This window comes from Echinops telfairi, unplaced genomic scaffold (assembly GCF_000313985.2).
Source record: "Echinops telfairi isolate 266 unplaced genomic scaffold, ASM31398v2 ScPeMD7_31;HRSCAF=116, whole genome shotgun sequence".
Lineage (NCBI taxonomy): Eukaryota > Metazoa > Chordata > Mammalia > Afrosoricida > Tenrecidae > Echinops > Echinops telfairi.
The window spans coordinates 24408168-24435919 of record NW_022103928.1 but is presented as its reverse complement, the minus strand read 5'-3'; the positions used below and the strand labels follow the sequence as shown (position 1 = coordinate 24435919).

Genomic DNA, 27752 nt, shown 5'->3' with positions numbered 1-27752 from the left:
TTCCACCAAGTTGTCAGAATTATGCATCGACACTCATTTATTACAGAAAGTTTGAAGTGGCTCTCAATATATATGTTACCACATAGCTTGCCAGTTCCGTACAAACAATAAAGTTAGCTTCTTTTCTTCCTCCTAGGACTTAGAAGAACAAAGCCGGTTGATAGCTGCTTCCAGTAGACCAAACCAAGCCAGTAATGAGGGGCAGTTTGTTGTCCTGAGCAGTAGCCAGTCAGAAGAGAGTGATTTGGGAGAAGATGGAAAGAAGAGAGAGTCAGAAGCATAAACTCACTCTTGCTTTGTGGTTGACACCCTCACCGCACACCCCCTCCCCTCCCCTGCCCCGGGATGTAGTGACAATTTCTGTGGTGAAATGGCACAAGGTAACAACTATGTTGAAATAACGAGACTAAGCTGTATATTTGCTTATTGGTTTTAGCTTTATCTTTTACAATTAGATTGAACTTGTGATTTAGGTTTGTATTGATTGCTTTCCCCCCTTCAAAATGACACACTATGCAGTAGTAACACCAAATTCCACATGCCCAAAAGAAACCCTCTCATCCCCCTCAGGTAGACTGCTGAGGAATTATACTTGCTCAAAGCATTTCCCTTCAAATTGTGAACTTTTGTCGTGTTTTGAATTGGCTGTGGCCACACAAGATCCAATCGGCCGTGGCTTCCGACCTTGACATCCTCGGGTCTGGTGTGCCCCCTCTGTCTCACGAGTAACATTTTGCTGGTAGTGAGGGAGAGGAAGCTTTTGAAAGGAGGGCTGCAGAGTTTCAAAACCCTTTATATAGAGAATTCTACACGTTTGCAAATATTTTAACAATAGTACCTGTGCAATAGAACTTTTATAAATAATTAAGAGCAGCGAGTTTAGACTTAAGGTTTCAAAATGGTGACAGGTGGTTACTGTTGACTTCAGGGCAATTTCTTGGCTTGCTAACATCCCCCCTTTGATGTGCATGAGTTATGCCCTGATGCCAAGGGGAAAATGCTGAGGGAGCCCAGCTCACAACTGCTGCCGTCCTGGGCGCTTTATCATGTTCTTAGTTCTCAGGTTGGAACTGGAGTCATTGCTGCAGAGCAGTATAATGGTTAAAATAAGATTTTGGAATTTATTAAAAGGGACATTTTCGTTGTTCAAATACATCTTAGATTAGTATTTAGAGATAAAGATAATTGTTACAGGATGATACACTATATTTTATGCATTGCATGAAATAATTTTTATTGAAAGCAACCTTTCAAAGATGTTCTCAACCAATTATGTTTCCTTGCCTAAAGTAACAAGTCCCAGAGTTTAGAAACTATAATCTTTTAAATTCCAGACTGATACTCCCAGTATTTTCATAATACCAAATCACCACTTTATATCCACAAGGACAAATAGTTCATGTAGAAAGATGGAATAATTTGCACTAATTATTTTTAGCTACTTCTGTGCTTTAAATAAATAAAAGGTTTACTTCTATGGAAGGTTGAAAAGAAATTGAATGCCTGGTCTAATAGAAGAGAGTTGGCCACAGAAGGAATTTCGCCTGCTGCCCAAGTTAAAATGACTCCTGGGTCAGGGCTTGATCCCTCTCTGTTTTATCAGGTCTTTCACACTGTCGATAGGGACCGTCCGCGGGTTACACATGATGAAGCATCTGTAGGTAAGTTGACGATAGTGAGTCAAACATTTTACATCAGTGACACATTTCCAGGACGTTAGGAAGACTGATTTCACAGAGGACACGTCCTTTGATGGCTCTGCCTTGTTCTTCTTGGGAATCAGACACGGCTTCTGTTCAGTTCTCACTGCAGCTGACCTTTCATACTGTGGGCACGGACCGATGGTGATTATATACAGGTTCATGATCTTTTTATCCATGTGCCAAATGGGAGTATGGATTAGTTACTTCTCTTTGAAGCCATAGGTGAACTGAAGTATAAGTTAAAAAAGTGATAGAAAACTTTTTGAAAAAGTTTATTGAGCGTGTCCTAAGGGAGTGCTTTCACCATAGTTTAGGCATCATTCCTTTGGTCAGCATTTATCCTGTGGGCAACACTTGATTAGTCATGCCAAGTCCTGCTTTAAGAACTTTTTGGAGAATCTGGAGGCTTTCTCTTACAGCCAGGATGCCTCCAAGGCCAGACAGAAGGCATGCGGACTTGATGACGGTGGAAGACGCAGCTTCTCTGCTGCGCCCTTAGCTCAGACCTTACGGTGTCACCAGTGATCTGTGCTCCCTCTGTTGACAGGCTTTCCTAGCGCTGTTCTGCCCAGCTCCCTAACGGCCCTTCTCACCCTGAGCTACTTTGGTTATGATGGGACTAATTTGGGCTTATTTTTTATCAGATTTAAGTTTCTACCTAATGATTTTTAGATATTAACAAAACTGACCTCTAACAGGAGAGAGTTTCTGTCAGCCTAATCCTGCTATGTACTCTGCTACTTACCCGAACAGTGGTTTTGTTAACAATGGTAATGAAGTCTGTTACCTTGAACAGAGCCCCCAACACCAGCCTGGTGTTTGCAGTATCTGCCATGATGACTCTGTGCTTAATTTCAAAGGCCATCTCGGGCTCACAGTCAAAGGGTGGTAAGTAAACTTAGTCACTACAGGCTTGAGAACAACAACATCCAATTCAACACCTAATCTTATGTGGTAAAGACCTCCGGTACATCTGGAAACCACAGATGTTTAAAATTTGAATTTTAATATAAATGCTGACCGTGAGCTAGTGTCCTGCAAAGCCTGCCACCGGAATCAATCAAATGACAAGTTATGTTGGTTTTGACAGCAACCTCTGAGCATTCAAACTGTATTTCAGATATTCAGACCAGTCCACAGGAGCGCTCCCTTCGTTTTATTTTTCTTGTGTTTGGCTTAATCTTTAATGAGATTTTAGTCTAATTAATAGTACATAAAGATTTGAAACTGGAAATTTACATTTTTAACCAAGTTGGTATGGCTGTACTCATGTAATTTTCTTCAGTCGATATGAGAACTGGGGATTAAGTTATGACTAATGGGGGGGGGAGACTTTGCATATCTGGTGATTCTTCAATGTCAATGGACAGGTTTGTTCTTACGTCACGGAGAGCACTAATCATGCAGTGCACAATGAAAACTGGTGCCTCCCTTCAGGATCGGGTTGGAAGAATGCATTTCTCTGGTGGTGGCAAGCTTGTGGGGAGGAGGCCTTATTTCCGCATTTTGTTAAACTAGGTATATTTGCTGACAGGGCTTCCGGAGATACGCTGGTAGGTTTTTTTAAAATGTATAATAAAATCTGTGACTTTTGTACAGTCTTCTTTGTATGAAATATTCAATATATCCCCTGAATTTTATTTCCCCATATACTTTCAATTAATGTTTCCAAAAGAATTAGACTTTTTCATACTTTGTTAGGACACTGTAATTACACATCTAGCCCCTCAGGGAGACTAAATGTTGATGGAAGCAGGCTGCCCACCGTGCTTCCCAGGAGCCACTTGTTCAAACAGCCCACCCTTTCTGTAGCAGCCTGATGCTTAATGCTGCTGTAAGAACACAGACAGCCAAAATGTCTCTGTACAGTGACTTATCTAATCTACCCACTTCTAAATAGATACCACAATTGGACTTAAAAAATTAAAACTTCATGCCAGCTAGGTTTTGCTATTGTCTTTTGGTGAACAACTGTGTATTTTCATATACCTTCAGTTCTCTAAGATGAACTAAACTCATGCTTAAAAATACATAACTCTAACCTGTAAACTTCAAGTCTGCTGTAGCTGGCCAAGCTAGGGCCGAGGATGCTTGCTGTACCTCTGCCAGCCTGCTGCTGTTATACAGGTAGGGATGATTGAAAACCCGCAGTCTTTTACCTCGCCTCCTATAAATGCATGCACATGTATACTTATAACTGCTTCATCAGCGGGTCCCTCTCATAGGTCCAGTCCTAGGCTAGGTGCAGAGCTGTTCATTGAAACCTTAAGTTACCTAGTTTCCACCCCAGCCAGGCTGTCAAGGCAAGAAGCGTGTTTCCATTAATGGGGGAGGTGCAGATGAAGGACATATTTCAATTACATGAATTCTCCACCTCAGTGTTTGACATCCAGGATAACAGCAGACGCTCAGCTGGCATCGGGACTTTTGCATAAAGCCAGCTAAGTTCTGCGTCATGTACTAAAGTGAGCACACACCCATGCCACTCACTGAGACGTGTATGTTCTTCGCTATAAAAAAGGATCACTGTTAAGAATTAAATTGGTGCTTGACACAATGGATGTATGAATGGATTGTGCTAAGAACTGTATGAGCCCCCAATAAAATAATTTTTTAAAAAAGAATTAAATTGAAGGTGGCATCCAGTTTGAACACTTGGAAATGTGGGTTAATATACTTATTATGAGATCAATTTGACTAATTCCAGTTAATGGAATTTTTTTTAGTTTTTTTTTTTTCAGTTAATGGAATTTTAACTGGCCTCTTTATATTTAAATGGTCTTTCAGAATGCTACCCTTTGAAAAGAAATCTGTAGAGTGTATTTAGATTTTAGTTGCTGGGGAAAACAAAATGAGTTGCATGTACCGTAGTTTAATTAGTACCTTTTCCTTCAGACGACTTGGATTACCAAGTTTCAGTAAAAATCCCTTGCTCCCAGAGGTCGTGTTCTTTGTAGAGGATGTACGCTTTCAGACGGTTGGGTAAGGGTAGAAATGACATGAAGACAGGGCAGCGCAGGTGTAAACGCCCCATGCACTTCCGGATCTTTAGGCGGCACAGGTGTTTTAGGGAGCGAGGATTTGCTGCAGTGAAAGAAATAGGTGTATTACCCAAAAGGGGAAAAGAATAGTTTTTTTGTTTTGTTTTTTTAGTGATCTCAATGTTAGGTAGCAAATATATTTTACACTGCAGCCACCAGGACATCTATTTGTTGTGTAGATGGGAAGGAATGGCCAGGAAACGGTTTTCCGTTCTTGTCACCCTGCCTTGTATGTCTGGTTTCAGAGCCAAGTCAGAATCCATGATTGACTTCATTGTGGTCTGGCCTGTGAGACGTGCACTCAGGTTGTAAACCCCTTCCTGGCCCTTATTCCAGGCTAAGGAAAAGGTGACAATCACCTTTCAGGGGGAAATTAAATGAAAGTATTCATTTGATTCATGTGCTACTGTGAAGGAATTTTTGGGGGGAGCTAGGTTAGCCTTTAATGCCCTCTGCAGGCCGAGCTGTTAGCATTTCATAGCTTTTAGCCCCAGAGTCTGCAGTGTCCTTGCATAGCCATGATGGAAAGCATTACCTGTCTACGCAAGATCGTGACCACACAGACTCTGTCTACTGAGTACAAGTTAGGTGCACTGAGTAACGCTTTTTCTTCAGGTTAGGCCTTCAGCCAAGAGAAAGCACCTTCCTCAAAGTAAGTGAGAGTGCAGTTCGTATTCTTGGTGGTGCCTTCTACAAGGAAGGACGTGGTGCCTTCTACAAGGAAGGACGGAAGAGACTTACTTAAGATCAGGTTGATTTCTGACCAGAGCCCCTGATGCTGGAGCACAGCCTTCAACTTGGAACAGATCCGAACGTGGTCAACATAATCCAGCATCACTCGAACCACCTTTGCAGAGAGATGCTGCAGCCAGGACAGAGTGATCACCTCGCAGAACTGGGGGCGAGAGCCAGCATTATGAAAGTAAACGAAGAGCCTGAATGAACTACCTGTGCTCACCACAGTTCACACACGAACAAGAAAAGGTCTCTCTAAAATCTGGAAAGACATCTATCCTCCTTAGAACCATGTAAGACGTGATGACTGTTTACTGGGAAATACCTTTTGTACAATATCTGTACCCCTTTTGCTTGTGGTCTGGAACGTTCCGTTTCAGTGCATTTGTAGCTAGGTGTGAACACATGGCGAAGCTCAAGCCAATGTGCTGTGAGCAGCTTACAGCAGTAGCTTCACTGGGGATGTGCATCGCATACTGGGTGACACTGTTGGAGGGGTGACACCCGAACTGACTATAAAAACTGTGCAGCATTTCAGCAGTTTATTACTTTTTAATAAAAATGTCCCTGTAGTTAAACTTTTTTTCCCCCCATAAGCCCATCATAACGTGGTGATATACTTACAAAACAAAACTCTGCTAATTTCATCTTAGGACTCTACAGTGCTTCAGACCACGTGGTTTTGTCTGCACACGCTACTAGCACACTTTCTTGTTGCTGCAGGTGTTTATACTACTGCTGATCTTGCATTTGCTGGCATTGTAGCCAATATACTGTGTAATTAATGTGAAACTATCAATAATGTTACTGTGAATAAAGTAGGAATTAAAGGAAAGGAGAAGAAATGCTTCCACTCAGTTCCTAATAATGTAATTCAATGTAGAAAGATTTTATAAGACGATTTTGTTAGTATTCCAAGAAATCATACACTTATATAATTTACAACTATGCCATCTATTATTCTATGATTAAAATTACTAATAAACATCACTAAGGCTTCTGTATGGCCCACTAGGGAGGAAGTCCTGGGGGACGGGAAGTGACACTGAGTTACAATGCTGAATGAGGCCCACTCTAGGGATGTCCCTGGCTTTCAGGATGAGCTGCAAGAAGCACAGGGTATGTGCTACGGGCTCCCACCTTGCTGGTCAACTAGGATGAGGATGCCAGTCCCGCCTGTGAATCCCCAAACTGTCCCTGGCCTTTACTTATGTGAGGTGGATGATGAATGACACTTTGTGTTTTCTGTTGCGTTTATACTTAATTTTACCTATAACATGAGGGATGTAAACATGTAAGTCATTTATATTCTCTTAGATGGTGGCCGTATGAGAAGTAATGATATATAAAGAAGCTATTAAATGATGCAAGGTGATATATGAGGGGGCTTCAAAAAGTTTATGGAAAAATGGAATTAAAAGAACATTTTCCCACAAACTTTGAATCCCCCTTGTTTGTCTAAATGCCAAGGCCAAACTCACTGACATCGAGTCAATTTTGCCTCAGAGAGGGCCCATAGGGCAGATTAGAACTGCCCCCATGGGTTTCTGCAACTTAAATCTTTATGGGAGCTGGCAGCCTCCTCATTCTCCCATGGAGTGGTTCGTGGGTTTGAACCACTGACCTTGTGGTTAGCAGCTCTGTGCATTATACCCCTACACCACATGGGCTCCTGACATCTGCAGAGGTAAATCACTTTCTCCTCTGAACAGATTTTGTGTGTGTGTGTATGTGTTGGCCATAGTCTAATTACTTTACTACATCATAGTCTATCACATTAGACTCTAACCATGAACTCTCCAGAGGGTGGAAGGAGGCCTGCTGCTGTGGTCCCAAGCCCACAGATAGTGCATATGGACGTACCACCACAGTGCAAACTCACCATGGTATCTTTGATAACTGTAGATGTCCAGCCTTCAAAAACATGCCTCGGTTGAACGTTGTCCCCGTGAGGACAGTCAAAGCATCGCTCTGTGTCATACCCGTAATTGAGCAGCATCCGGAGCATGACTTCATCTTTCAGGGTGTACTGCAGTGCCGACGGGAAATGTAAAGGGTTGACCCTGCAGACGTAGTTGACGTTGGCCCCGTGTCGCAGCAGCAGACTTACCATCTCATAGTTGCCCATCCGCAGGGCTATCTGGAGGCAGTTAACCGGGTCTTGATTGGGCAGTGCGCCAGCACCCAGGAGCAGCTTAACACAAGAGAGGTCACCGTTGGAGACTGCAAAATATAAAGCTGACTTCCTTTGGTCGTCGTAGTGTTTGCGAATTTGCTGATCCAGCATGAAATTCACATCAAACCCGGCCTGGATGAGAAGGCCCAGGCACTCGGGGTGGGCGCCTGCTGCTGCACAGTGAACCGGACTGATCCCGCTGTGCTTAATGGCAGCCACGTCCGTCACAGGGACCAGAATCTTTAGAACTCTGAAAAAGAATGTTGAAGCACACTTCAAAATCATTTTGGTAAGGTGCAAAAATAACCTGTTTAAGATCACTTTAATATGGAATGATAGTATCAGGTGGTATTTAAATCCTCCAGTAAAAAAAAATTTATATCTGCATCCGAAAGCTCAGATACCACGTAAAGCCAAATGGTGCTAGTGTGGTATGGTGGGTTGTGCTGTAGTCTGACAGTTGCAAAGTCAGCAGTTCCCAACCAGCAGCTGCTCCACAGGAGAAAGAGGAGGCTTTGTACTCCTGTAAAGGTTTACAGTCATGGGAACCCACAGGGCAGTTCAACCTTGTCATATTGGGTCTCTATGAGCCGGAATCGACTGGATGGCAGTGAGTGAGCTCGAGTTACAAAATCCAGAGTTGGCCCCGCTAGCTGAGCCCCGAGGCTCCCCTGGGTGCCTGAGGACCAGATGAAACAGTTTAGGGCTGGAAGGATCAAAGATGAAGAGTACGCAGTTTCTAGGAACTGCCCAGTGATGACAAGGGTGTAATTGAACTTACAATAAGTGGCCTCTGTCGGCTGCCACATGAATGGGCAGGTGGCCTGAGTTCTTAGGGATATTGGCGTCAGCTCCATACTTTAGTAAGAGAGTCACTGAGTCTGGGTTTCCTCCATTTGCAGCTTCAAGTAAGATGGAAGAAGAATCAGAGGCTTGGCCGTGAGCATTAGCTCCTGGGGAGAAAGAGTCTTGTCAGGCAAAAATGTGTTCCACTGTATGGCTTGAGCAGCCTGGAACCCAGCCCACCACCACCAAATCGCCGCAGTACTGGGCCCCCACTCTCGCAGCGCACCGAGAAGCAAGGAGCGCACACCTGCAGCCTCGCGTCCAGGGAGGCAGGAATCACTGGTGCCAGCAAGCTCCACGCAACAAATGTACAAATGTGTTTGACACAGTGATGCATGTATGGATTGTGATAAAAGTTGTACAAGCCCCTAATAAAGTGATTTTTTTTTTTTTGAAACTCAGAATTGGTTTATTGACAATGCCCCCATGTTGTCCTCTGCTCTCAGAACAGCACTCAGGATCAAAAGAACCCAACCCAAGTCCCTGAGGTTGGCATCTTAGCATGGCTCCCCGCAGGGAGGGCAGAGCCAGGACCACCCCCACCCCCACCCCCGCTCCTATCAGGCAGACTTTGGGATGGGGAGATGCCTGAGCATCACACAGCGCCACCCTCTCCACAGCCGAGACTGCAGGGGTCACCTTTACTGGGGTGCAGAGATGGTGTAGCCCCCATCTATCCTGAGGCCACTCTAGAACAGTCACCCCGGGGAGGACAGTAACCAGACCCAGACACACACTTCTGCTCCCCCTCCTTCAGACTGTCCCCACCACTCCCCGAGATCCAGGCCATGGCAAAGGGGCTGGCAAGGAGGGAATGGGGAGTGGTAAAATGATTTTTTTAAATCTCCATGTTTTAAATAGGTTGATGATTCAAAAGTGATTTTATAAATCATTTACTTGGAACTTGAAAATTCCAGGAGAAATGATTTTATAAAGGGTGGCTTTTTCTTCCACAAGAGCGGACTTAACTCCCAAGTCTCTCGCATGAGAGCTGGGCTAACAATCCAGGTGCACTCTCTCCCCATGCCGCCCCGCGGATGCTTTGGTGGCTGTTCTTGCAGGGTGGGTCATAGCTCACTGTCTTCAAGGTGATTTTGACTCATACCGACGACTGGAGGACAGGGTAGAATTGCCCCCTGTGGGTTTTCTAGACCACACCTTTATGGGAGTAGAAAGCCTCATCTTTCCCCCATGGAGCTGCTGGGGATTCGATCTGCTGACCTTGCTGTTAGTAGCCCAATGTGTAACCACTCTGCCGTCAGGGTTGTCTGCTTGTTTTCTTTAGAAACACTAGTGTTAGATTGAAGTTGGACTGCTGAAAGGGGGATAACTCACAGCACCTCACATGCAGAGTGTCATGTGGGTGACGTGGCTAACATGAGCATCACGGCCTGACCCTATGAGCATAAGTATGAAACATGAACATAGGCATATACTAAGCATAGGTATGAAAATCCAAATTCATTGCCATCAAGTCAATTCTGACTCACAGCAAGCCTCTGGACAGAGTAGGTTCCAAGGCTGTAAATCCTTCCGGGAGTGGCTCGTGGGTTCCAGCGGCAGACCTGGAGGTGAGCAAGCTCACACTGCTTGACCCAGGATGCCATCAGAGCTCCCGCCACGATTTCAGGATTGGATTGGGAGGGGGAGGGAGGAAGGGAGAGAAGGGAAGTGCGTGAGCTGTGGAAGGCCGCTCAGTAGAATGGGCTCTGAAGGAGGAAGAGTGTTTGGGAAGACAAAGGAACAGGGTGTGTTCAGGGTACATTCGGGGTACCTATGAAAAAGAACACCGGCAGTACAGACTCCATGAAGAGTCAGCTGGGTACAGTAGCTGTTCAAGAACCTCATTCCTGGAGTGTATTAATTCTGAATTTTAAAAATTGTTTTTAAATTCTGAATCCAACAAGCCTGCCCTCACTTAAATTGAGTGCACATCGCATGCGTGTTCCTTCAGGTACATAATTTTTAAGCTGCACAACAACCTAAGAATATGAGGTGCTAATAGCATCATTCTGAAGATGAAGAAACATACTCACTGATGTTCCCTGACACAGCTACTGAGGTGAGATTACTGTGCACGTCGGTCAGACCCCAGACCAATTTCTGTGATGCTGCCCCATGCTCGGAGCAGTACACGGTGGTAGAGTAATGTGATTTGGAATCAGACCGATCTGGGTTCAAATCCTGGGTTCATTTACTAGTTGCATTACTCTAAGAAATGCTCACTCACTGAGGTCAACCAATGCTGACCTGTGAAGGGTCAAAACTAAAACTTACTGCCATCGAATGGATTGCTGAGACTGTCTGTATGTAAATATGTATGGGAGCAGGCAGCCTCATCTTTCTCTGAAGGAGCAGCTGACAGGTTTGAACAACTGTCCTTGTGGTTAGTAGTCCACAGCCTAACCCACAGAGCCACCAAAGAGTCGATTCTCTCTTTTTTTTAATCAATAGCCTACACAAAGGATCATTGCTCTTTCCTAAAAGCAGGACTCAGATTTACTTTATTCTTGCTGATGATTTTACACATCTCTGTTGGTACTAATTTAAACCACTTAAATTGTTTTAAGGTTACTGACAGGAAATCAGCCTCTGTTTTAAGACAGGTTTAGGTAAGCCTAGAAACCATTGTTTTGACATGCAAAGCCCTTGCAGTCTAGAATGGCTGGAAACCAGAACCACACATTGTTAAGGAAGATGGCTCCAGGACACACAGAGGGAGAATTCCTGTAGCGACACTTAATGACATCTTTGTAAAGGTTTGCTTCTTTGAAAAAAATACCACTTTAGAAATTATTTATTTCATCAAGCAGTGTCATCAGCAGGTGTGTCCAAAGACGATAAATGATAAAGTTGTCTGAGCTAGAGGTCGCTGCCAAGGAGGCAGTGTTGGGGGGCAGGGGAGAATGTCTTTAGAGGGAAGTACCATGTCTGACCCTTCTTCTTGGCAAATGCAAAATGAGGACAATACCAACCTCACAGGGTCTTCAGAGGAGTATACAAGGCAACAAACAGCATAATGTCTTTCCTTAGGGCAGCGGTTCTTAATCTGTGGGCCGTGACCCCTTTGAGGTCGAATGACCACTTTCACAGGGGTCGCCTGATTCATAACAGGTAGCAAGATTACAGTTATAAAGTAGCAATGAAAATAATGTTATGGTTGGGGGGTCAGCACAACGTGAGGAACTGTATGAAAGGGTCTTGGCATGAGGAAGGTGGAGAACCCCTGCCCTAGGGAAGCCAGCTCACTGCCATCGAATCCATGCAGACTCACAGGCTCGAGAAGGGGGTAGAACTGGCCCTGTGGGTTTCCAGGACTGTAACTCTATGATGGGAGTAGAAAGCCCCATCACGAGGCTGATGATTTCAAACCGCTGACCTTGCAATTACTAGCCCAATGCTTAACCACTAAGCCACCAGGGCACCTTTCCTTAGAAAGGCCTCCGAGGATATAGGACGCCCTCCCTCTCAGGGGAGGGCGATGACTAGGTGCAGGAAGCTATCAGCAAGAACTCCCAACCACTGAAGCCCTCTGCTGGCAGGCAGAGACCGCAGGGGAGAGGTTGCAGGGTTCTCCACCTTGATTCCACAAAAGGAGAACAGCACAGAAATAAGCCCAAAAAACAACCCTCATCTTAGCATGGTCCTAGTCATTTTCAGGAACAACAAAAACCCACCCGTGACTGCTTAGTTAACTCTGACTCAGAGTGACCCTATAAGACAGTCCCAGAACACCTTCAGAAACTCACTGCCGTCGAGCTGGTGCAAACCCATAGAACTCCTCCCTGTGAATTTCCGGGACTGTAACTGTTCACAGGAGTAAAAAGCCCCCAGCTTTTTGCAGTGAAGCAGCTGGTGGTTGTGAACTGCTAACTTTGTGGATCACAGCCCAATAGGTAACCACTGTGCCCCTCCGTTATTTTGAAGCTCTTTGTCAAGAGACGAGCCTTTGGACCACATCGTGTCTGGGAGCCTTGCCTTTCTGCAGTAACTGTTCCATGATTCCAGCGTGTCCACTTTGGGCAGCGAGAGCCAGCGGCGTGAAACCATAGGCGCTGCGTGGGTCAGGCTGTGCCCCGGAGACCAGCAGAAGCGCCACCAGGTCGGGCCTGCCCAGTTTGGCAGCTTCATGGAGCGCTGTCCTCTCATTGGCACACTGCAGATTGACATCGGCTCCGTGGCTGATCAGCAAGGCAGCCATGTCGCAGGAGTCGTGCTGAACAGCTGGGAGATGAGAAATGAGGTGGGCGTTAAGAGTCCTGGGAAGTAAAGGCCGGATCACCTGGTGTTCTCAGCATTCTAGGGATCGGTGACCAGATGTTAACATTGGTAAAGTGGGACAAAAGCAGGACATCATTGATAAAACTCATGTCCTGGCGAAATAGCCACATGGCAGCCGAAAACCATATACCCTAGCTTGTCGTGCTTTCTTTTAAAAAAATCGGGACTTTTTAAAAACGCCGCGGGACGTGGGAAAGATCGTTAACAATCAGGACTGTCCCGCCAAAAGCGGGACGTCTGGTCACCTTATTCTAGGGAGCTCATCCTACTTACCATGATGCCCAGTGTTGTTTGGGAAGCAGATGGTAAAACAGAGCACATATCAAGTTATATAAGTAATGCTGTATATCAATAGGCTATTTATTCTTATGCAAGCCATGACTGGTTCTGTAATGTTTATCAGAGAAAGACGGGGCTTCCTACTCCCATAAAGAGTTGCAGTCTTGGAAACCCACAGGCCCAATGCTGCCCTATCCTACAGGGTCACTATGGGTTGGCATTCCTTCGATGGCAATGAGTTTGGTTTGGTTTGGATTGGCCATTTGGATCCTTGGCAGGAGTGGCTAATGTGCTAGCTGCTCACTGATCGGTCTGTGGAGCGCATCATCATGCTCCAAAGAAGCCCCCACCCCCTTCCTGGAGGCAAAGACTTGGCTGCCAGCGCAGGGGAGAGGAGGGCAAGGAGATCTCAGCCGACGCTCGCATCACCCCATGTCTACAGCACAGTAAGCCACCCGTGCTCATATCCCCAAGTCTAGAGACCTCAGTTTCAGCCAGTCCCGAGAAGAAACCTCCAGAATTCTGCTGGGCTGTGTGCTTGGTCTTGGTTTTCCCACTTCTTGTCACTTTTTTAAAGTGTTATTGTGGTCTCCTCGCTGTTCTGCCTACTCATTTGCATCTTATCCTTTTAAAACACTCACTTAGCTACGGTTTTCGTGAAGATTCAGGAGCAAGGTGTGCGTTCGTGTTCAGTCTGCCGTCGGTTCATCTGTCCACAGGCTCTCTCGACTGCTACGGCTGCCGCTCCGCCTCCTCTCCCTCGGAATGCCTTATCCTGGAAGCCACCACACAGACCGGCTTCTCAAGGGCCAGAGTGTCTGACCATGACTGGCCAGTCGGGCCAGAGAGACCAGCGCTGTGCAACCAGGCACAGAAAGCCGCCTTTTAAACCTGTGCCATGAAAGAGACTCAAAGCCACGGGACTCTTCTCCAGCAAACAGGGCGTTAACTTACCTCTAAAACCCCAAACCAAACCCACTGCCATTGAGTTGATGCAGACTCATAGCGACCCTACGACCCTACAGGACAGGGTAAAACTTCCCCTGTGGGTTTCCGAGCTTGCTACTCACCATGCAACCACTATACCACCTGGGCTGCTCAGTTTACCTATAAGAAGAGGAGAATTGCCTTCAGCGTTCTTGGTGTTTGGATCGCAGCCATTGAGAAGAAGGAAGCTGGCGTTTTCCAGGAGGCCACTGCTGACTGCCAGGAAGAGTGGCGTTTCACCATTGTGGGTGGCTTTCTCCCACGTACTTGGCCTTGAAGCTGAAATAAACGCATCAGACCACACGAGTTCGTACTGAGGGACACACGTGCGACGTCTTGCTAAGAGAGCAAGAAGAGGGAACGAGGGGAGTTTACCTCTCAGGGTGATCGCCAGAATGTTCTTGTTTAGTTGCACTGCAGCCTTGTGCAGAGGAAGCCAGCCCGCCCCATCGGCTTCCTCAAAAGCTGACTGGTGCATGGTCAAGTGCATCAGAGCATCTTCCGCGCCTATGGACAAATCGGATGAGAACAGATTCACACTTGGCTCACAGACAAGGCAGCCGGTGCTGCAGCTGGCCTCCACCATCAAGGCTGGTGCAGGCAACAACATAATTCTAGCACCTTCCTGAACGACACATGTAAACAGCAAGGAGAAACAGCGAGGCCTTTTCTGTTGAGGTCTTCCTGGCCCACCCAGCCCCGTGACACCCCATGGTCTTGTCACCCACAGAAAAAGATCCCTCTTTGCCTGGTGGTCTGGGTGACTGGCTCACAGTGGGCCCCAGAGCACTTAGCATTTGGAAGGATCTGCTTGCAGGCTCCTGAGCTAGAAGACAAACACGGGCAGTTGTCACCACACAGTCTGAGCGGGCGGAACAGAAGGAGTACTTAACTGTCTCTATTGTTTCAACTATCTTCGCAGAGTCAGCGCTGAAAGAGGAATGGAAGCTGGATAGGGAGGGAAAAGTATATATGTTAGTTATATGCATGTGCGTATCTATACATATGTAACTACAGTGGAAGGAAATAGTGAGATAGCCCTATACAACAAATAAAAGGGTAAGACAGCAGTTAACGAGGGATACGTTCATTCTCCTAGGAGGCAATGCCTGAGGACCGCCCCCCCAAAAAAATCCAAACTCACTGCCTTTGAGTCTTCTCTGATTCACAGTGACCCTAAAGGGCAGGTTAGACCTGCCTCTGTGAGTTTCTGAGGCTGTAATTGTTCATGGGAGCAGAAATCCTCCTCTTCCCCACCCCCCACCCCAGAGCAGCTGGTGGTTTCAAACTGCCGACCTTGTGGTTAGCAGTCCACTGGGAAGCCATCCCACCAGCAGGGCTCCTTAAGGACTAATGAAAGTATTTTGGAACGTAGTGAGGCCTTTCAGCATCTGTTTTCCTCCCTCGTGCAGTTAACTTCTTTCAGGCAAGGGCTGTGTGAGAGCCAGGGTCACAACTTGCGCGGAATTATCAATGTTTCTGAACAGACCTGAACCTGCCTGTATTACATGCCACAATTTCACATGGTCGAAATTTACGGCCACCCTATCATGCCAATGATTCTAGCAAAACAAATTCTTTAAAAAATAGAAAATGATCAGGGTGTGAGTTCAAAAAATATATTCATGGTAAAATTTTGGGCTTAGGGAAAAGTAGCTTTTTAAAAAGTGACCTGTGTGTATGAAAATATTTTAAAGGTAAAGTTTCGATTTGTGAATCTCCTATCATTTTAAAATACAATGTCACCTTCCCACCTTCTTTGATTTTTAGTAAGCCCAGTTCGACAAGAATAAGCTCCTTCAGATACTCCATTTTGTTAATGACGTGGGCAATGAAGTCCTCTTAAACAGTTCACTGTTCCTGTGATCGGAAACAACTGGGAGGACGGTGGTGGACTCGGCCACGTCCACCCTGCCGTGCACGGGTCGCCGTGGGTCAGAACTGACTTGATGGTGCCAAACAGCCACCACTGCCACCTTTTAAAAATGAGATGTGTACAGGGGGCATCGTCTTGGTTATTCTACGGCTATTGTAACAAATCACCACAAACACAGTGGTTTAAAACAGCATGCATTTATTACCTTACAGTTTTGTTGTTCTGAAGTCTGAAACGGATCTCCTGGAGCTAGAAGCAAGGTAGGGGCAGGTGGTGACCCTTCTAGAGCTTCTTGGGGGAAATCTGTGTCCTGGCTTTTTCCTGGGCCGGCCGCTCAACCTCAAAGCTCAGCTCCTCCCACTGCTAGCTCTTTGGTTCTCTCTCCTCTGTTCTCTTCTTCCATGTCCCTGGACTCTTGTGATTGCAGTGGGCTCAGCTGGCCCATCAAGCTAACCCCTATGTTTTAAGGCTATTTGTTCCTATTCTCAGGTGCTTCCACGTCCATCGTGACTCACAGGGATCTCACATGACAGGGCAGACCTGTCCTGTCAGCTCAGCGAGGCTGGACAGGGGCCAGGCCTTCTTCCAAGGCAGCGGGTTGCCACCACCAGCCTTTCACTTGTCAGCTGAAATCTGGACCATTGCCCCACTGGGGCTGATGAGCAGCCTTAATTTCATCTGCAAGGTAACATGTTCACAGATTCCAGAGGCTAGAACATGGACATCCTGGGGCTGGGTGGGGGTGGGGTGGGTCAGGGGAACATTATCCTGCTACAAAAAGTATTATCTCTTTAAAGTATTCTGTACATTGAAATTCTATGTGAATTCTATTTAAAGATTACTTCTTTATGCAACACAAAAAGTGCAGGAAAAGGCAGCAGCCGCTGGAGTCAGACTGCCTGGCTCTCCACTTACCAATTCTGTGATCTTTGGTAGGGCACTTAGCTTTTTTTTTTTCCCTTCCGTTTCCTTATTTGTAAACAGGGATGATTGTAAATAGAGGGTCTAAGAATTAGAATTTAAGTTAATATTTATGACATGCTCAAAATAGTGTGGCAGACGAGTTTTTATGCTTAAAAATATATGCTACAGATTTCATGCGTTTCCTCATTTCTCTGTAGTTACTCGTGAACACTCTTGGGGTTAAAAGACATTTATACCGTCTGGCTTGGATCACACTGGTCATTGATTTTGCCTCAGAGCGCTGAGGTGGCTGATCAGCCAAAGGGCATTCTGACAAGCTGTGCTTTGTGGGAGGCCTCGGAGGTTCTGATACCACGGAGGGACACGGGGATCACTTTTCCATTGTTGTCATGGCAGAGCTCTGAATACACCCCCCCGAGGACATATGTCTCTGAGCAGCCCTGGTATCGCAGGGCTTAAAGTGCTTGGCGAATAATTTAAAGGTTGGCAATTTGAGCCCACCAGCCACTCTACAGGGAGCAAGATGGGTCTTGGAAACTTTTTCGGGCAGTTCTACTCTGTCTTAGACAGCCACTATGAGTCAGAATAGAGTCCACAGCCCTGGTTTTGTCTCTCCGCACTTTAAAGTTACCTAATTCCTCAAAATCTCTGGAGACTAGGCCCCACTATACCAAGAGTGAATAGCTTTTTTTGTGTCCTGGTTGGGTTTGTGGATTTTTGTAGCTATCTAAAGACGACGTGTTAGTGTTCTCTAACTTGCCACACTCAGCAATTTCTTGCATCCTTTTGGTTTCTAGTTTGTAATCTGTTATTTAGATTTGTAGCTATCCCAAATCAAAACCCCTTACTGCTATTGAGTTAGAGAGACCCTATTAACAGAGTAGAAGTGTCCTTAGGGTTTCTCAGGCTATTTTAGGTAAGCAGAGGTCCACAATTTTCTGCTGAGGAATGGCTGATGGGCTGAAAGCATTCACTCTCTGGTTGGCAGCACAGTACTTCAACCATGGTGCCACCAGGGTGTGCAGATTTACTGCCAGCCTTCTTCAACGACTTTCCTGAGTGTCTGCCTAAATTCTGAATTCTTTCACAAGCATCAAATTTCATATTTAAATAACCCAAACCCATGACTCTTGAATCGATTTCTATGCAAAGCAACCATATAGAACAGAGTAAAACTGCCCCACAGGGGTCCTGAGGCTGTAAATATTTTTTAAAATATATAATCATTTTATTGGGGGCTCTTACAGTGCTTATAACATTCCATACATCAATTGTATATTTGTACATATGTACATTTGTAAATATGTTGCCATCATCATTTTCTAAACATTTACTTTCTATTTGAGCCCTCTTTTTGCCCTCCCTCTCCCCTCTCACCCTCGTGACCCTTTGACCCCTTGATAAATGATAAATTATTGTTATTGAGCTTGGTTCCTCCGTCCTCCCCTTCTCTCCCCGATACTCCCATTTCTGTGCCTGACGGGTTTAACTGACTTGGTTTCCGTGTGTCGTGAGCTCTTATCTGTACCAGTGTACATGCTCTAGTCCAGCCAGAACTGAAAGGCAGGGTGAGGAGCCTCAAAGAACCAGAGGAATATTGTGTGTTTCATCAATGCTATACTGCACCCTGCTTGACTCATCCCTTCCTGTGACCCTTCTGTGAGGGGATGTCCCATTGTCTACAAATGGGTTTGGGGTCTCTGCTCTGACCACCCTCATTCTCAACAATATATTGTTTGTTTTGGGTCTTCTGGTGCCTGTTAGCTGATTCTGTCGACACCTCATGATCACACAGGCTGGTGTGCTTCTTCTATGTGGGCTTACCTCTCTGCTAGATGGCCGCTTGTTTAACTTCAAGCCTTTAAGACCCCAGATGCAATAGCTTTGGATAGCACCATCAGCTTTCTTCACCACATTTGCTTATGCACCCATTTTGTCTTCAGGGAGGGTGGGCATCACAGAATTCCAGGTTGTTAGAACAAAGTGTTCTTGCTTTTTGAGGGAGGGCTTGAGCAGAGGCCCAACGTCTGTCCATTTCCTCAATGTATTGCCATATAAATATATGTACTAATATGTTTACATAAGTGTATACCTATGTTTATACCTCTATCCATAGCTTTGCTTCCTAGATCTTTCCTCTGTTTCCTTTTACCTTCCCAAGGCTGTAAATCTTGATGGACTCAGACAGCCACCTCTTTCTCCCATAGAATGGATGGCGGGTTCAGACTGCTTTTCTTTTCTCTTAGCAGAGAGCTCCTTTAATGAAATGACAAGTTGAATTCTGATCCTTTCTGTTTTTGCCACAACACTCAAGCCATGCTGACCACAAGACTCCACGGTTGACTATGTAGCTAAAAAGTACACTGCATCGCCAATAAAAGGGCCTTACCTCCCATGCTCAGGATCATGCCCTGTGGTCCCCGGCTTGTAAATGTCCTGCAGGCTCCGCTGAATGATGAGCTGGGTATCCAAGTCAGTGTCTGTGTCTTCATCACTGAGGTCACTGTCCATGTGGAATGAGCACAGCTTCTCTTCAAAGTCAGAACAATTTGAAAAAATCTCAGCGTGAAAACGTTATCGACTGCTTAAAATTATAAATGAAATTCAGAAAACTACAACATCAGTAGAATCAGTATGTCAAGGAAATCCGAAGTGTAAACAAAATATTCCTTTAAATAATTTCCCAGACGTTTAAAATGTTTCCTGAACTGCCGTGGGCTCAGTATCCATTAGAAAGACCCATGAGTAATCATGTAATTTAAATTTATTCAGAAAAAAACCCCAACTTTCCATATGAGACTTAGTTTAATACCTTTATAACATCGACAATGCTCAGACTGAGTCTAGAGTTTGCTTACAAGTTCTTCCTGGTGATTATCATACTCAGCCCAAAAGAACCTACACATAGTGAGTGTTATGCTGAAAATAACGTTTCATTTAGTAAATCCTCAAAATGAACATCTTACAGAAACACATGATTCTCACAAGACAACATGTAATAGGAACCATGGTACTAAAGACCTCTATTTTAGGCAGTATCGAAATGGTTTTCAAGAACATTTCCGTTTTAGCACAGAATAGGCTTGATTACAGAATCAAAATCTTTTTTTTTTTTTTTACCTTTTGTTAGATCCTTTAGAACAGCTTCGGTGTTTTCAATGTTAAGGGTTAGAACATGTAAGCCTCAGAATATTAATTTATATTTAGGAAATCCACTCCCCTGTAGTGACTGTTCCATTAATAGCTTTTCTATAAATACTTGATCACAAGACAGTTTGGCACATACTCCTTGTTTTTTTTACATGTGGTTAGCTCTGTTTGGAAAGATGATCTTTTCTTCACTGCCGTACCCACCAAATTCAGAGAAGTCAGACATTTCATTCCTGGGATAAAATGCTTCCACAGAGGGTGGGCCACGAGAAGTGAATTCCTAGCGTTGACTCAAGCACAGGGCCTGTGCCACCAGAATCAGTTTTATTTCAGAGAAGCCACGCCGTTTGCTCGGCTTGAATCATTAACGATGACTGTCCCAGTGTCACTGCTACACCACTAGCTGTGCCTGTCTTAGGGTTTGAGGCTGTGGTGGCTGCTGTCCCAGAATGCTGAGGGTAGCTGAGTAACATTTTGTTTTGCAGAAAGATTTAAAATAGTTAATGTACAATAATGTTATGAGTGCCTATGCAGTAATGAGACGATTAGTTACTCACAATGAGCGATGGATCCAGGGTTGCCACTTCAGGAGCAGCAGGTTGGGCTGCCCTCTAGCCAGCTATTGCCTTTGCTGGTCGACTTCACTGCTTGGAGGTTACCTAGTCACAGGGGGACTGTGGGAAATGAAGCTAACGTTTTAAAAAGTATCAAGAAAGAGATTTAGTTTTGTGATTGTTTTTAACATTTTCCTATTTACATTTTACATATTTGAAATGTTCACAGTCACTTCAGATGGGTGAGTGGAACGTAAACTATGACTGGCAGAAGAAAGACACAGCAGAGAGACAGAGATCCCAATCATAACATGGAGAGGAGATTTGGATAGTCATGAAGATGACATCCAAATGCCACCAAGCACATGGGAAGATGCCCAATGCCATTAGCCACCAGTGAGGTGCAAACCAAGACGACAGTAGAAGACACTTCAGTCTCCCCAGGACGGCTGAGGTTAAGACAAACCAAAAAGCCAGAAAACAACAAATGTTGGTGGAGGATGTGGGGAAATTGGAAGCCTGGACTTTGGCAGATGCAGTCGAAGTTGTATGAGAGATACATGAATGATAATTGAGTTGGCGGGGATAGTCTCTGCTGAGGCTGCTTACGCATACCAAACACCTCACGGGGTTTAGGTCTTGGTGTGGAGCTTCCAAGTCATGGTTTCACAGGTCATCTCAGCTAACTGGACTAATAATGTGTCCAGTGCTTCTGTTCTGTCTTCATTAATTGCATAGTGCCTGGGGTCTTACAAGCTTGCAAGTAAGTTTCCATCCAAGGCACAATAATTGGTATTCATTCACCTGGAGTAACAAGTAATTGAGGAAGGGGGAGAGTGGAGCACAGGAGGAGGAAATGGGATTTGTCGTTAGATGCCTCCATGAACAACCGTCACTTCCATAAGGAACTGTTGTCTCTACCAGGAGACCAGACAAACTGGTTGGCTAGCGGGCTACCATTATTCAGCATTCTGATCAAAGACTCCATAGAAGAGCTTGGATCAAAAGGGTGGGGCAGGGGGTGATATGTAGAACAGGGTTTCAAATGTTTATTGAATCCAGATATTCTAGAGCCATGGCGGCTCCTTAAACCACCGAAACTACTGCTCTGAGATAATCTTTACACCTTAAACAAAATATCCCCTGAAACCTCCTAAAACTGAACAGTAGTTTAGCTGAACTAGCAAAGGAGCGCTGTGCTCTTTGTGTGAACCATGCATATGGGATCCAACTGTCCAGAGCAACGTGCGAGATCAGATAGGGACTTTAGCGGGCACTGAAGGTGACCGTGGTTGCACAGCTCAGAGCATGCGGTCAACGTCCCTAAACTGTACACGGAGACACTGCCGAATATCAATGTGCCTTCTGCCCTGTGTGGTGTCAACCGGAAAAGCACAACGACCCCATTGTGACAAGGGATCGTTTCTGGTCATGAAAACTTGCTTCTCATTGATTCCCCCAGACCTACACACATGTCCAACTAGAAAAAGGACACAGGGAGAACTTCAAAGATTTCCCATACCCTTCAGAGAAAATGAAAAAACAAAATTTTAAAACACATTTCCTCCCCTTTCCCAACTAGAGTCTTGCTGTGTGATCTTCCAAAAGAACCCAGCTAGAAGGGGGAGCACAACGCATGCGCCGCTGACAAAGACCATTCCAAAGAACGACGCAGATGCTCACTCGGCTTTATAACTGATATCAGTATACTTAAGTTAGTGAGGACACTTGGCTTTCTTCTTTGAATGTTTTCTGAACTGGTCCAGTTTAATCATCCAGCTGACAAAGCAGAGCAACCCCACGCTTGATCCAGTGCTGAATGGGTAGCTCTGTTTTTAAGAGCATTGCGATGACAAAGTTCGTAGAGTGTCCTGTAGTTGAGAGCGTTCCTTTGCGCTCGCTTGTCTTGTACAAGGGGCAGACGTAGGCATTTGACTTGTCAATCTCCGACTTCATAGCTTGGAAAAAGAAAAAATAGACCCATTTCATAAAAGGGGTTCAGCTATTGATCTGATAATAAAATGGTCAGTACTCGGTGTAGGATTTTGATAATGATTTTGAAAAGGAACTTAGCATTTTTGTTTTTGTTTACTTGTAAATGAGGCAAAATGATTTCATAGGGTGTGTGTTTCTAAGCCTAGAAGACATGGAGTTTGTTAAAATCTGGTCACTTGGTAGGTGTGACAATGTTTAAGAAAGACTAGGGAGAGGGAGAGGAAGAGCAGGAGGAGGCTGGGGAGAAGAGAGGTAACTCGGGAGGAAACACTGCTTCTTAGGGCTTCAGCACAAGTGACCCCATCACTACCACACGCTGGCCTTCCCACTTGCTTTCAGCAGCCTACTAATACAAAAAGCAGACCACCTCTTACCTCCTCAGAGAAAGAATCTATATTCAGTCCCTGAAAAGCCAGACAGGGGAAAAGCTTTTAAAAACCAACGCCACTTTTCAAGAGATGAAAAGGAGCCACTTTAATAACGAAAAAGAAATACCGAGTGGGGACTCTGGGTGATTGTAAAGATTTTCACTTACATTTTTAAAAGCTGGAGAAGAAAGAAGAGAAGGAGTCCGCCTTCTTTTCAAGTGGGTAGGGGAAAGGGGGTGGCAGAGGTGGGAAGGGACCCTTCCAGGAGCCGAGTTGGCCTCTACCCTATGGGGCTTGAAATGTCTCAGCCTTGGGCCCCCTGGCCGGCTGTGAGGCCTAGGAGTCTCTTCCAGCCAGGGATGCTCACCCTTGGTGCTGGAGACTGTGCCAAGCCTGTCTGTGCTTTTGGGAAGGTGTAAAGCGAGTTCAGGCCCAGCACCTGACTGTGGACTCAGACTGTGGACCTCTCGTGCAAGTCTAAGAAAATGATGCAATCCCGTCAGATAATAGCATAAAGAGGCAGGAGGATTTCCCCAAATCAACAAATGCTACACTAGAAGGGGCAGGGTGTGGGGGAATGTAGGGAGCATCAATATATTTCCAACTAAAACAGTAAGTCAGTACTTATTAATAACTAAACTAAACCTCAGTGTGGGAGAGCAGAGGAGAGTCTCTATCGTGACCCTCCCTAAAACGTGAAGACATTGTATTGGACGCATATTTACTTGGTTTTATCCATATGATGGGCATCAGGTCAAACAGAAGCTTAGGATATTGTTCACTGAGAAATCCACTGTGAAAAGAAATCAATGGAATAATTAGAAACCATTTATGAAATTTAACTCACCAAAGCAAGATGCTATTTAGATAGTCACTTTTAATACTAGAGGGGACTCGAGCAAAAGATGAAAGTAAATGTTAAAAACAAAAAACATTAAAAAGTGAGTGCAAGGAGATGACAATCTGAGGGGAACGAAAGAGAATTAAGGAAGCACGGGAGACACACGCAGCAGGCAGCAGCGACCCTGCCTGGGCGCCGGTCAGCAGCACACCAAACGGCGGGATTGGCGTCTACCCACAGGCACCTCGGAGGAAGGCCTGGGGGTCCACATCGGAGAAGCCGGTTGGGGCAACCCTATGGGGCACGGCTCTAACACAGACAGGTCGTCACGGTTTCAGTTCATTTAGTGTAAGCCGTTTACTCGGCCACTGTTAACGTACTGTCACGAGACAGACACACGCTACCACATTTGACCCTCACAATGAGCCTCTCCTCACTGCTGTGCATACATCATAGATGAAAACTGGCAGCTCATAGAGGTCAAGTACTTTCCTCATTATTACACAGCAATTAAGTGCCTAGGAGCCCTGGTGGCACAGTGGCAAGGTCAACTGTTTGAACCCACCAGCCACCCTATGGGAGAAAGATGAGGCTGTCTGCCCTCACGGAGGGTTGCCGACTCAGACACCCACAGGGCCAGTTCTGCCCTTGTCCCAGAGGGTCCCTGTGAGTTGGAATAGACTTGACAGCTGTGGGGTTTTGTTTGTTTCTTTTTAAATTTAAGTGCCAGAGTCAGGATTCCATCACAAATTGGCCTGTCGCAAAAATGGTTTCTTTTGACAAGGTGTTTGTTTGCTGAGAGAGAGGGAGAGAGGGAGGGGACAAAGAAAGAGGACATAGTCAAGGGAAAGCAGATTACCAGCGACGCCGGAGATTGATGACAAACGAGAGAGAAATGGCAAAATGAGTTCTATGCAGTTGGGTCGCCCGCATCACTGTCTCGGAGTTCTGTCTGGACGACTCTTGTATTGCTCCCTCTTACGTAGCCCCCTCGCCCGCTGCCCCCCACCCCCTTTCCCTGGCATGAGCCTCCCTTGAGAACAAAGCCTAACCCTGACTCTGGGAGGAGAGGAGCGAGCAGGACTCCAAAGGAAATGCCTCTCTCCTTCTCTCCTCCCAGCCCCAGAGGTATGTATTTCAAAACAGGATTCGTTGTTTCTTAGTTTCCTCCAGTGAAGCTGAATATTCAATGTTGTGTTTGTTGTTGTTTTTTAATTCTCAATATGTAAGATCTCATCAAGGCACAAGAAAAGTTATCCATTCACTAACCGACATCTGAAAGGCCCTTTCCTTTGGCTGCAAACTGTTCAAAAGCCAGGAAGCCCTAACATGGTACGAGCCGAGGTGGCTGCTATAAAATGGAAGGAACGGGACACAAACACTCACTAACGTATCTATTAGTGAACACCGTGACACTGTCCTGGATCTGAAAATAGTCTTGCATCAAGTCCACTGCCCTGAAGAATGATTTATGAGAAAGAATTCTGCCACTATTTATTACTTGTATTATTCCCCACAGCCCTCTTGTTTGCGGGGGGGAGGGGAGGTTGCAGACATTGTATTTTATCTACGACTCGGCTACAACTGAAGAAGTATCTGCAGATGAGACTACTGACCTAGCTCTGTCCCAGCGAGCTCCATCGAGGTACAAGCCGTGGATGTAAACACCGTCGTCTGGTGCGGTGTCAGATGTGTCCAAAGGAATGACCTGGAGGCAGAGGCGCACACTAGACAGGGTTCCCGTTTCTCTCCTGCCCGGCCCGCCCTCGCCAGCATGCTCTCTGGTGTTCCCTGCCCCCAAATCTCTACTACTTTAAATGTAATGCAAAATCAACGAGTCTCTCCATGGCACACAGTATGGAAAGGAGTCACACTGTGTATAACAGGCAAGTTCTGGGTATCCTTATTGCTTAAGTATCACGACTTTGATGTGAGGGTGTGCCACGGAGCTAAAAGTTACTGTACCTCAAATTCGTATCCTAGTAAATCAATAGGCGTGGTATATTTTCTGGCAAAATTCTGCATAGCTCCAGTTAAAAAGGCTTGGGTGAAAAAGAAACCCGAGAGCCAGAATACATTTGGTTTCCCTGAATCATACCATTCCTGAAAAGGAAAAACAAAACAAACAGAAACACACATTTATTTTTCAGCTTATGCAAGTGTCAGTAGTGTTGGCTCAGGGTTCAGGCAGTTGTGTCCCCAATCAACATACAGACTGTCACCTTTCCCCTCACCAGACCCTCTTCCCTTAACCAAACATGCAGACAACCTTCCTCCTACTGCTACTCCCTCGTTATTCTTCGCAAACTCAAACTAACGAGAACAAGAGCCTGAACGAAACGTAACTGGGAAAGACCCCGTCTTCTGCCAAAAGCAGATGTAAAATTATTTGGACACCGAGAGACGAAGAAAGAACGACGGACGATGACAGAATCTACAGTCAGGGTGCAGTATAGCACCAACGAAGCATTTTTCCTCTAGTTCTTTAATGCTTCCTCCCCACAACTATCATGACCCCAGTTCTACCTTACAAATCCGACTAGACCAGAGCATGTACACTGGTACAGAGAAGAGCTGAAAACACAGGGAATCCAGGACAGATAAACCCCTCAGGGCCAATAATGAGAGTAGTGATGCCAGGAGGGGAAGGGGAAGGTGGGGTGGGGGGAGGGGGTGGGGAGAAAACGGGAACTGATCATAATGATTGGCATATGATCCCCTCCCAGGGAGACAGACAACAGAAAAGTGGGTGAATGGACACAGCAGTTGGTGTGAGACATGAAAAAAAAATTATCAAGGGTTCATGGGGGGGTGGGGGGTGGGAGGGTGGAAATGAGCTGATACCAAGGGCTCAAGTAGAAAGAACATGTTTTGAAAATGATGTACTACATGTACAAAGGCTGGATGGATGGAGAGATGGATTGTGATAAGAGCAGTAAGAGCCCCCAGTGATTTTTTTTTTTAATCGATAAAACTTCTTGCAGAGTAAGTGGGGAGACCCATTCAGGGGAATATTTGGGCTGAAGGGATGAGAGAGGCTGCCCTGATAATGAGTGAGATCTTCCTTATTAATTCCAAGGGGCAATTCAAATTTCAGGTAGAAATTTGTGCAACAATGTTACTTTGAGGATGAAGGTGTACCTGTGCCAAGTTATGGCATTTTCAATCACCTCACGGGCATGTGAAAGTTGGAAGACAGGAAGACGAATCAAAGCATTTGAGCTATAGTGCTGGCAAAGAAACAAATCTGTCTTGGAAGAAGTGCAGCCACAATGCTCCTTAGAAGCAAGGATGGTGAGACTTCATCTTCTGTACTTCGGACATGTGACCAGGAGAGACCCGTCCTTGGACAAGGACATCATGCTTGGTAAAGTAGAGGGGCGACGAGGAAGAGGAAGACCCTGGACAAGATAGACTGGCATTTACTCTCTTAGGGTTAGAGCTGGGAGCTGGCAACAATGAGTACCAGAATGAAGGAGAGGATTTAATATTGATTGTGGTGATGACCGCACAACTCCTGCTCATATATTTATATCGCAGGATTGTATGCCACACAAATTATATGTCAATAAGGCTGCTTAAGAAAACAACAGCAAAAGAAGCACGGCCTCACTACTAGTTAAGGGGAGTCAGACGGACAGAAGATAAGTGCTGGACCTGTCAGACTGTCTCCACACCCTCACAGGCATTGACTATTTTATGATTAGCTTTTACAGTGAAACAAATAAATCTCTTGTATAAGAAAAATGCATAAACCTATTCCTGAAGCTTGTGCATTACTATTTAGGGGTGTCTGCCCCAAACCTAGACATTATCATGTATAGATTACAACAGTCACATGCCGTGTAGCTCACTGACATTCAAGTGACCGTAACCAAAGCATAACATCAACCACAGAATGGGGGCTCTGCCGTCAATGTCTGCCATGGGATAGAGGGTTGGGGATTGCAACACCCATCTTTTCTTCGGTTGTATGAGATAAGAGAACACTGTGAG

At 45.4% G+C, this 27752-nt stretch overlaps 3 protein-coding genes across 4 annotated transcripts in view; 1 reads left to right on the top strand and 2 right to left on the bottom strand.

The window, feature by feature from the left end:
- APPL1 (adaptor protein, phosphotyrosine interacting with PH domain and leucine zipper 1) overlaps nt 1-3304 on the top strand; it is a 49952-nt gene extending 46648 nt beyond the window's left edge. The window contains exon 22 of the mRNA XM_045289872.1: nt 137-3304. Within this exon, the coding sequence (XP_045145807.1) occupies nt 137-283 (147 nt within the window). The 3' untranslated portion in view covers nt 284-3304. The remainder of the gene's footprint in view (nt 1-136) is intronic.
- Nucleotides 3305-4435: 1131 nt separating this feature from the next.
- On the bottom strand, nt 4436-20373 carry ASB14 (ankyrin repeat and SOCS box containing 14). Of its 2 annotated transcripts, XM_045289873.1 has the most exons (10): nt 19969-20373; nt 19238-19379; nt 14941-14996; nt 14424-14555; nt 14169-14327; nt 12480-12725; nt 8437-8608; nt 7362-7905; nt 5486-5639; nt 4436-4787 (listed from the first exon to the last, which is right to left on the bottom strand). In XM_045289873.1, the coding sequence occupies exons 2-10, from the start codon at nt 19357-19359 to the stop codon at nt 4609-4611; spliced, it is 1764 nt and encodes a 587-aa protein (XP_045145808.1). In that variant the 5' UTR covers nt 19360-19379; nt 19969-20373; the 3' UTR covers nt 4436-4608. The 2 variants fall into 2 exon arrangements, with proteins under 2 accessions (XP_045145808.1, XP_045145809.1); XM_045289874.1 differs by lacking the exon at nt 19969-20373 and having other exon boundaries at nt 14942-14996; nt 19238-19266.
- Nucleotides 20374-22086: 1713 nt separating this feature from the next.
- DNAH12 (dynein axonemal heavy chain 12) overlaps nt 22087-27752 on the bottom strand; it is a 197129-nt gene continuing 191463 nt past the window's right edge. The window contains exons 71-74 of the mRNA XM_045290129.1: nt 25722-25859; nt 25373-25464; nt 23641-23708; nt 22087-22510 (exon numbers count right to left, since the gene is read on the bottom strand). Coding sequence (XP_045146064.1) covers nt 22320-22510; nt 23641-23708; nt 25373-25464; nt 25722-25859 — 489 coding nt within the window. The 3' untranslated portion in view covers nt 22087-22319. The remainder of the gene's footprint in view (nt 22511-23640; nt 23709-25372; nt 25465-25721; nt 25860-27752) is intronic.

Bases quoted from the DNA above. Each gene is read 5' to 3' on its own strand.
- ASB14 (XM_045289873.1), bottom strand. From the start codon at position 19,359: ATGGACAGTGACCTCAGTGATGAAGACACAGACACTGACTTGGATACC. The intron at 14,328-14,423 runs GTAAACTCCCCT...CGTTTATTTCAG, and splicing joins TCTGGCGATCACCCTGAGAG to CTTCAAGGCCAAGTACGTGG. The intron at 4,788-5,485 runs GTAAGTCTCTTC...CTTTCACTGCAG, and splicing joins AGAAATCAACCTGATCTTAA to CAAATCCTCGCTCCCTAAAA.